General features: G+C 43.2%; 1 protein-coding gene across 2 annotated transcripts in view; it reads right to left on the reverse strand.

Annotated features, from left to right (window-relative positions):
- The window catches only part of PPP1R37 (protein phosphatase 1 regulatory subunit 37), a 51887-nt gene extending 41813 nt beyond the window's left edge, over positions 1-10074 (reverse strand). For both annotated transcript variants that reach the window (XM_061596592.1, XM_061596591.1), the window contains exon 1: positions 7452-10074. In XM_061596592.1, the coding sequence (XP_061452576.1) occupies positions 7452-8223 (772 nt within the window). In that variant the 5' untranslated portion in view covers positions 8224-10074. The remainder of the gene's footprint in view (positions 1-7451) is intronic.
- Positions 10075-10112: the final 38 nt, after the last annotated feature.

The following is a 10112-nucleotide window of genomic DNA, read 5'->3' on the forward strand; positions in this document are numbered from 1 at the left end:
CTTGCAACAACCCTGTAAGACAGGTCACTGTCTTCATATGGTAGATGAGGGGGTGGTGAGGCTGAGAGAGGTTTGCCCATGTTGTGAATTTGTGGCAGTGGCCAGATTTGAACCGAGGACTTCTTGATCTACAGCATCACCACTATGCTTACGTTGGGGAGTGTTGCATGGTTCTCTGACTGTTGCTAGAAAGTAGGAGTGCAGCAGAAACAGCAGGCAGACTTGTATGCTTATTACTTGGCTGCTTGTGCAGACAGGCTACAACTTGCCCCAGGCAAGCAGAAAATGGTAAGCACCATAGCTAAACATTAAGCTAAGTCGTCTCCATTTTTCCCTCCAGAGATCCCTCTTCAAAGCTTTGATTAAGGCTGCAATCCAATACATGTCTACTCAGAAGTAAGCTTCACTGGGTTCAATGGGATTTACTTTCAGCCTAGGTCTTATCCTCCCTGCTTTTAAATTTTAGGGCCTCGGGGCAAGAGATAGTGTTGTTTCAGTTGTTCTGAACTTCAGCTGCAACACGTCTATAGGTGGTACTAAACATTAAAGCAGCCGTGGCTAACAAGTCTCAATGATATCTGTGTCACAAACCTGTACCTTCGAGAAGATGCTCCCTCCAACTCTCTAGCCATGTCCACACACACATATTTATTTTCAGGCTTGTCAGATGCCGTGCATCGGACCTCATATAGACAGGAAGAATCTCCTCCAGGTGCTCAGGCAAATACTGTAAATATCTGCAAATGAGATGAGAGGTGGGGCTCCTCCAGGCCTCCTTTATTTTCAGGGTCTGAATGTCGCACAAATTACTAACATTGCCATGAGCAGGAAGACAAGCTAGTATGGACTTTGTGGACTAGTAATTTTTGTGCTGTTGCTGGTCATCTGGGTGGCTTCAGATTCAAAAGCCCTGCTGATTATTCAGCTTCTATTCCTTCCCATGGCTCAGTGGCAAGAACACCAATGTTTTTCAAGAGAATTTAGTTGTTGTGAATTTGAGTATTTTGGTAAGTTACACTATGTATGATGCACATACAGAGTTTTTTGGGGGAGGGAGTTTTTAGATCAATGTTTTTCTCAAATTCACCTGTCTTCCAGATATATGGGAGGTTATTTTATAGTAGGAAATTAGTAAAGCTTCCTTATATGGAGTTGGATAAACAAAGAAAACTAAGGCCACCAAAATATTGACAAATACTGAAATAGTCCAAATAATACAATACAAACAGAAAATTAAACAACAAAAACAGCTATGTACAATACTGGGAATAGCCAAAGAATATAGCACATGAGGACAACAAAACAATTCTCCAGTAAATATAGGATGAGATCTTGAAAGTCGTTTCACTGCTTTTTCAACAAATGGAAAATACATATGAATGGCAACTAAAGACCCCTCATTGCCTCAATATTTGTATGAATACTTCTTCCTTTCAGGGAAACATCAATATTAGTGTGTTTTGTTGGATGTTCCTGTGCATCCGAACGCAACCAAAAAGCTATAATTCCAATTGCTGTGGTTCCATGATGAAAACTTTTCAGTCATCAACAGAGGTGAATATGCAAAAGCTGCACACACAGAATTTTAGGGTTTTTTTTAATGGAAGGCATATATTTTGTTATCCATTGCTTTTGGTTTTAGATAAATGTTTTTCTCAAGTCCACCTGCTGGGTGGTTATTTTATATTAAATATAGGGACATAGAAAACGTCCTTATACTGAGTCAGATATCCTGCTCCGTAATGTAGTGTGTCTCCAGGGTTTCAGATAGGAGTCTTTTCTAGCCCTAATTGAAGATAACAGGAATTGAACTTGGGACATTTGTATGCAATGCATGAGCTCTACCACTCAGCTATGGGCCCCTCTCCTTTGCTTTCACACTCCTATTGTTCATTTTCAAGATACACAATACAAGTTTTGACATTCGTTTTCATACTGAGCTGTTAATGGTTTGTGCATGAGCCTTGTTTTTCTGGTTGTCCCTAAAAAGTTAATACTCAACATGTGCTGGGACATAACTTATCTTATGTGCACCGTTAAGGTCTCTTGCCCTTTCAGTCCTGCATTTTAGCCGAATATAAAACAACACAAAACTATACAAGAAGCTAATACTAGCTAACAAAAGCTAACTGAGTGACAACCTTCATGGTTGGGGGGGGGTAAAATAAAGAGGGAAACATTTTCCATAAGAACAGATTATGCACACAATGTTCAGCTACCAACAGAACTGCTGGCATGTGCTGAGAAACCATTCTGGTTTTCAACAAGGCGGTGCAGAATCCTTCAGAGAACAAGCCCTAAATTCCTGCACTGAGAAGATTGGGCAGAAAAATTCTAGCAAGGTGCTCTGAAATGCCATCAATCTGACTGAAGGCTGAGTGCAAACGTTACATATATACATAAGAACATAAGAAGAGCCTGCTGGATCAGGCCAGTGGCCCATCTAGTCCAGCATCCTGTTCTCACAGTGGCCAACCAGGTGCCTGGGGGAAGCCCGCAAGCAGGACATGAGTGCAAGAACACTCTCCCCTCCTGAGGCTTCCGGCAACTGGTTTTCAGAAGCATGCTGCCTCTGACTAGGGTGGCACAGCACAGCCATCACGGCTAGTAGCCATTGATAGCCCTGTCCTCCATGAATTGGTCTAATCTTCTTTTAAAGCCGTCCAAGCTGGTGGCCATTACTGCATCTTGTGGGAGCAAATTCCATAGTTTAACTATGCGATGAGTAAAGAAGTACTTCCTTTTGTCTGTCCTGAATCTTCCAACATTCAGCTTCTTTGAATGTCCACGAGTTCTAGTATTATGAGAGGGAGAAGAACTTTTCTCTATCCACTTTCTCAATGCCATGCATAATTTTATACACTTCTCTCATGTCTCCTCTGACCCGCCTTTTCTCTAAACTAAAAAGCCCCAAATGCTCCCTTCCTCGTAAGGGAGTCGCTCCATCCCCTTGATCATTTTGGTTGCCCTCTTCTGAACCTTTTCCAACTCTATAATATCCTTTTGAGGCGACCAGAACTGTACACAGTATTCCAAATGCGGCCGCACCATAGATTTATACAACGGCATTATGATATCGGCTGTTTTATTTTCAATACCTTTCCTAATTATCGCTAGCATGGAATTTGCCTTTTTCACAGCTGCCGCACACTGGGTCGACATTTTCATCGTGCTGTCCACTACAACCCCGAGGTCTCTCTCCAGGTCGGTCACCGCCAGTTCAGACCCCATGAGCGTATATGTGAAATTAAGATTTTTTGCTCCAATATGCATAATTTTACACTTGTTTATATTGAATTGCATTTGCCATTTTTCCGCCCATTCACTCAGTTTGGAGAGATCTTTTTGGAGCTCTTCACAATCCCTTTTTGTTTTAACAACCCTGAACAATTTAGTGTCGTCAGCAAACTTGGCCACTTCACTGCTCACTCCTAATTCTAGGTCATTAATGAACAAGTTGAAAAGTACAGGTCCCAATACCGATCCTTGAGGGACTCCACTTTCTACAGCCCTCCATTGGGAGAACTGTCCGTTTATTCCTACTCTCTGCTTTCTGCTTCTTAACCAATTCCTTATCCACAAGAGGACCTCTCCTCTTATTCCATGACTGCTAAGCTTCCTCAGAAGTCTTTGGTGAGGTACCTTGTCAAACGCTTTTTGAAAGTCTAAGTACACTATGTCCACTGGATCACCTCTATCTATATGCTTGTTGACACTCTCAAAGAATTCTAATAGGTTACTGAGACAGGACTTTCCCTTGCAGAAGCCATGCTGGCTCTGCTTCAGCAAGGCTTGTTCTTCTATGTGCTTAGTTAATCTAGCTTTAATAATACTTTCTACCAGTTTTCCAGGGACAGAAGTTAAGCTAACTGGCCTGTAATTTCCGGGATCCCCTCTGGATCCCTTTTTGAATATTGGCGTTACATTTGCCACTGTCCAGTCCTCAGGCATGGAGGAGGACCTGAGGGACAAGTTACATATTTTAGTGAGCAGATCAGCAATTTCACATTTGAGTTCTTTGAGAACTCTCGGGTGGATGCCATCCGGGCCCGGTGATTTGACAGTTTTTATATTGTCCATTAAGCCTAGAACTTCCTCTCTCGTTACCACTATTTGTCTCAGTTCCTCAGAATCCCTTCCTGCAAATGTTAGTTCAGGTTCAGGGATCTGCCCTATATCTTCCACTGTGAAGACAGATGCAAAGAATTCATTTAGCTTCTCTGCAATCTCCTTATCGTTCTTTGCTATAATCCGATTTAGAAGGGCATTTGATATTGAACATGAAATTAATACAGTAAACAGCTCCTACTGACTCTATCAGAATCAGTCACTGCTTTTACATGACAACCACTTCAGGAAGCTACATAGACATCTGTAACAAAGTACCCTTACCCACAACATACAGGCATTGTGCAAAATACTGATACAGTGTTCCAGGGGCTCTCCAATACATCCACAGTATTCTCATGCAAGAAAGCTTCCCCCGTTCCACTTTCAGAGGATAGCAGTTCAGCGAATGCACAGAAATAAGCACAATGAACTGATGTACCAAATGAGGAAGCTTCTGCTACTGCAGCATTCCCATGCACACAATGCAACTCCTGCACACTTTATGGGGGCTTATGGTGAAGGGCAGGTAAGAAATCCAATAAATCAACAAACCAATAATGCATAAGGAGCTGCAAGGGGAACTGAGTTGAACTTGATCTACTGACTTCAGTGAAAATAGCCTAGCCCAGGGTTCCTTATACGCAGCTACAGATGCCAGTTAGTATAGCATGCAACTGTGCAGTGGCTATATCTGCAGCTACTGGACACGTCTGTGGCATTGCCTGCCACAGCTGAAGACCAATTTAAGAATGGCTAGAAACTCCTGTCTCAATGAAGCTCCACCACCACAACGCATATTCGCTTATGGAGATGTGTCAGTTTTCGTGACAGATGAGATTTTTTAAAATCACGGTTGTAAAGATGTGTTTTAAAGAAAAACAAAAAGTAACCATTCTAGAGGATTAGAAACAATTGTTGTTGTTATGTGCCTTCAAGTCGATTACGACTTGTGGCGACCCTATGAATCAGCACCTCCCTTGCAAATATCTTGTGATTTCTGCCTAAATACTTTAAGTGGTTGTTTTTTAAACACTCCCTAAAGCCTGAATCAAGTTTCCAGGGATAACTGTTTCAGAATACTTTGGTATAGCAGCTGTCATGCTCTTGAAAGATGTCAATTATATGAAAGTTGAATTTTGTTAACATAATTTGTATATTCATTATAGCCCTAAGATTTCCCAAAATCGTCTTCCAAACTAAATAAGTCTTCGCTATCCTACCTCCAGGGCATAACTGAAACATTTTGGTCTTACAGACACAGACAACTCTATTGGAACACAACACTGTGGTTACAACTATGGTCTGCAACCATCCACCACTGTGGTTAACAGAAATTAAACAAGTTAGACATATACTCCAAAACCTTATTCTCTCGTTCTGCTTTGGTAAAAGAAAACAGTCCTGTTCTTCCACTATTCAAATCAGTAATTCAAAATCATTCTCTCATTAAAATGGCTTGGTTCAGATGCAACACCAAACTATGATTTGGCACAAGAACAACCCTTGTCCTCTATTTATTTATTAAATTTATATCTTACCCTTCCTCCCAGTAGGAGCCCAGGGCAGCATGCACTCTCCTTATCTCCAGTCATCCTTCTCTGCTTTAACTAGCTAACTTCTGCAGTTAGTTATGTTCTTTTATAACATACACTGTTAAGAGTTTTCTGATTAAGTAGTGCATATTTTTTTCTAAATAAAATAAAAGTGAAAACCATAGTTGCAGTTATATACAAACCAGTAAAATATGGTTTCTGCTTTCCCCTCAGTCCTAGACTGCAAACCAACTTCCAAACATTACTGGTTTGCATGGAAGAATAAATAAGTAATTGAGGACAGGAGGGGAGTAGTGAGCATGCAAAATAGAGGCTCAGCTGTAGTTTGGCATTATGTGAGAAGCATAACATTTTTATCAACCAGGCATCCAGGACTTTTTCAGCCCTGCATATAATAACTAGAGCAGTGGTTCTCAAACTTCTTTGGTTCACGGCGCACTGTAAAACATATAAAAAATTTCTGGCGCACTTTGTGTACAAAATTAAAAACATATTAATATATTTTAAACTATGAATAAAAATAAACTATAGAAAACTATTACTTACCCTATACAGATGGGTTTCTTCTCATTTTTAAAATATACTTTCATAATATTTGAGGCACACCTAGCCACCTCTTAGGGTGCATCAGTGTGCCTGGGTGCACTGTTTGAGAATCAATGAACTAGAGTATCGTTCACTAATAAAAAAATGCTCAATGACAATGCATTCTCAATAAAGTTAATTACTGATATGACTTAATATTGATTGTTTTTAAAATTTACCTGAACCAACATACTTTTTAAATTGGATAACGGAGCAGTGAAAACTGCAACACAAACTATGGTAGTGTTCAGATGCAATGCTAAACCACAGTTTAGCATTACGAGCATAAACCTAACCTCCTGCACCCAGGATCACATGCTTCTTTCCTCTCCTATCTTCTTCAGGCATGACTGAGAAGCTTCTGCTTCCATTTTAGATTAATCACACTTTGAGTGTACTGTCCAAACCCTAAACTGTGGTTCATCTTAACTATGGTTAATAAGAAGACAGTTTCATTACCCATAGCTAAAAGTTACCTTGTTTCCGCTATCAATAGTCAAGATGAACCACGGTTTGTCCAAATTTAGACAACATGGCAAGCGATAGTTAATCAAAAGCTGACTGTTCTATTATTTCTTCTTGGGGTCATGCCGGAAGGGGGACTGATATTTGATGTTTGATACAACATCTGAACCAGCCCTATAAAAGCCATTTAGGCAGGGTAACTCTGTGGGTAGAGCATTACACTTGAACCTGGGAGCCCTAGATTCAACTCTGCTTATTCATGGATGCAGTGAGTGACCTTGGACAAATTACTCACACGTGAGTTCCTTAGGTATAAAATAAGAACATTAACAGCACACCTGTCCTAGCTGGGGCTGATTGGAGTTTTAGTCTAACACATCTGGAGGGCACCAGATTGGTGAAGGCTGTTCTAGAACTTCCTCTGACAGCTAAAAGACTTTCCTGTTTCCAAGAGTCTTCCATGGCTGTTTGTTGGTTGTTTCTTAGTTTAGCTAGTTGTATCAGCTTTCTGTTTTTATATTGTGAGCTTGTTTTTAATTGGATTTTATTGCTCTGTATATCCCTTGATCATAAAACTCTTTGAGAGCTATCAGTAGAAAACTAACAAAGTCAAATGCAAACAAATATTCAGTTCTCATACTATAAACCAATCCTGTGACTAAAGTAACTGGCCTAGACAAGTCTAGTCCAGCCCCAAGAAGAGAAGCAGGGTCTTTAGAGTAGTTGACACTTGCTTACCATGCCGCCAAGGATCTTTAGGCTCTACAGCACCAGACACAATGTCTTCATCAGAAGGAAATGTGACATGCTTCGCCCCAGGCTTCAGTTTTCCATCATCAGCAGGTGGAGAGCCTTGGCTTGTTTGGTCATCCTCTGGACTCTCTCCACTTGTTGCTTCCAAGCCTAAACAACAGTTCTGAGAAGACGAGTCCAATTTTTCCTGCAAACAGTTGTTCTGCTGAGAAAATCTGTCAGCATCTGTAAGGCATTCTCGGGCAGTCGCAACAGACTCTGTGGCCAAAAAGGGTTTATTACAGGTCACCTCATCTGCCAGCGACTTTTCCTGTAGTGGATGGCTCAAAGTCTCTTTCTCCAATGGTTGCAACTGCTCTTCTGCCACACCACAATCCTCAGTCTCTTTCAAATCCTTCTTTGAAGAACATGCAGTAGAATGGTCCACCATCTCTCTGCCAGGATGACTCCCTAGAGTGGGAAGGTTGTGCTGGGAATGAAGGTTTTCCGTATTTTGAAGATGGGCCGAAAAGTCCAAAGCATCCTGAAGTTTCATCCCACCTTGACTGCTGTCCACTCGAGAGGCAGCCCATGGATCAGAACCCCTCAGCATGTCCTCCTCTTCCTTCTGCACAGCAGGAGGCGGCAGTAGCAGGAGGAGATGGTCCCCCTCAGCAGCTTTCCCTTGCTGCTGCATGGGGGAAACTTGTACACACTCCATGGCCAGGCAAGGGTGATAGGTTTCTGTCTGGGAAAGAGCTCCTTCTTCCCTTCTCATGGACCCTCTGGAATCATTACTAAGGGGTCCTCCTGTCTTTTTTTTTTTTTTTTAGCTTTCCTCACCTAGCAAGAAAAGGTTCCCAAGGTTTCCAGGGCCTTCCGTCCCAGCAATGGTGCAAAGAGACCATGAATGAAGATTATCAGCTAGGGGAGGGGGACCCCTGTCTCTGTGGAACAGGGAATGAAACCTTTACCTGGGGTTGGAGGAAAGAGGCTGCTATGACAGAAAGAACAAAAGAATAAAGGGCATTGCTCAAATTGGGCTTGGGTCAACTTGGCAGGGCACAGAAATCTTTTTTGCTGGTCTGGAAAATGAGGAATGCTTCCTTGCTGTTTAGTTTTTCCCAGTAAGGGTAGATAATGGAGTGTCAGAGTCTATGTTAGATGGGGTTGATTGGAACTAACACCTTCAGGATAAAAAGGGACTCAACTACCAAGCAGAAAATGAATGAAATGGGGGTAATATCTTCTCTAAAAGCTCAGGAACAAAAACTGACACTCTCCTTGTGAGAGTTATCATAACAGGAAACTGTGCCGTTTGGGCAGGGTAGGAGGTTGGTGTGCGTGTAGCCTAAAAAGACTGCAGAATGAATAGGAAAATAGGTGGCAGCAGAAGCCTAAAAGGGAATTAATGTCAACTCTAACACTGCAAAGAGAAATAAACCCCCTCCTTTACAGGAACGGGTGTCTAGGTGTGTATGGTCAAAAGCAGAATAGAATTAATACCTACAAAGTAAGTGGCAAGAGGCAAAAAGTCCACTCTCTTTTGAAGAAGGTGGGGGAGATCGGGGAAGAAAAGAAACAAACACTCTCCTTTAAAAGGGGAAGATGATACCTATTAAGAGAAAAATAAATTTAGGCTATGGGGGGGGGGAAGAATAAAGCGTGATTAGGGATTGAAAGGTTGTAGCGCTAAAGGGGGAAAAAGCCCTTCGTTGGCTGTGGAGAGGTAAAAAAATGTCCTCCGATTCTCTCGGGCAGGGACTGTGTGCGGGATGGGCAGGAAGGAAAGAGGAGAGGCGGGGGAGGGAGGCTGATGGGGCTGCCCGCGTTGAGGCAAATACGCACCCGAGGAAAGAGGAAAAGGACGGAGCCGGTTCCTGGGCAGGGGCTGTTTGGAGGGTTTGGGAGAAGAGGGGAAAGGAAAGAAGCCACACACTCGGCAGCTGGAGGAAGAGGCGGGCGGGCGGGAGGTGCGGAAGAGGCCCGGAGCGAGCAGGCGGCCACCGTCGCCTCAGCCAGGTGCGGACCCGAGAGAAGCCGCCACCGCCTTCTCCTTCTTTCGCCGCCGCCAGGAGCGAGTGCGCCAGCGGCCTGCGCATCCGCCGCGGCACTTTCCACGCGCGAGCAGAGCAGCCTCCACTACCACAAAGCCTCCGCGCGGGATTTTTTTGTTTGTTTCTCTCCCTCGCCAGCGGCAGCGGCTCTTCTTCGTACCTCTTCAGCGGCGCTGACGACTCTGGCAAACCACCCAGCCCACGTTCCGAGCGGGCAGTCACGTGCCCCTATTCCTTGGGCTGAGATTGGCGAATCGGCGGGTGGTGGTTTTTTTTTTAACATACTGCCAACCCCCAGTCCCTCCCTTTCTTTCCCATCCATCCATCCCAGTCGCGAAGCGAACGCAAGCTCCTAGTTTTGGTTTCATCTCAGCGGTTTCGACACGGAGGTCTCGCGTGAGAGGAAGCGAGAAAGGACAACAATCTACCAGCGCAGCTTCAAATAGGACAGGAAATATATAAATATGAATATGTACATATTATCCTTTCGCTCCTACTTAAAAGATGAGAAGGGGAAAGGAAGTATGGGCGGCCTCGAATGTGCTGCTCATGAGAAAGAAATCGCGAACGCGGAGAGCCGCCTGATCATGACGTAGTACTCACGCGCTTC

This window comes from Rhineura floridana, chromosome 15 (genome assembly GCF_030035675.1).
Source record: "Rhineura floridana isolate rRhiFlo1 chromosome 15, rRhiFlo1.hap2, whole genome shotgun sequence".
NCBI lineage: Eukaryota > Metazoa > Chordata > Lepidosauria > Squamata > Rhineuridae > Rhineura > Rhineura floridana.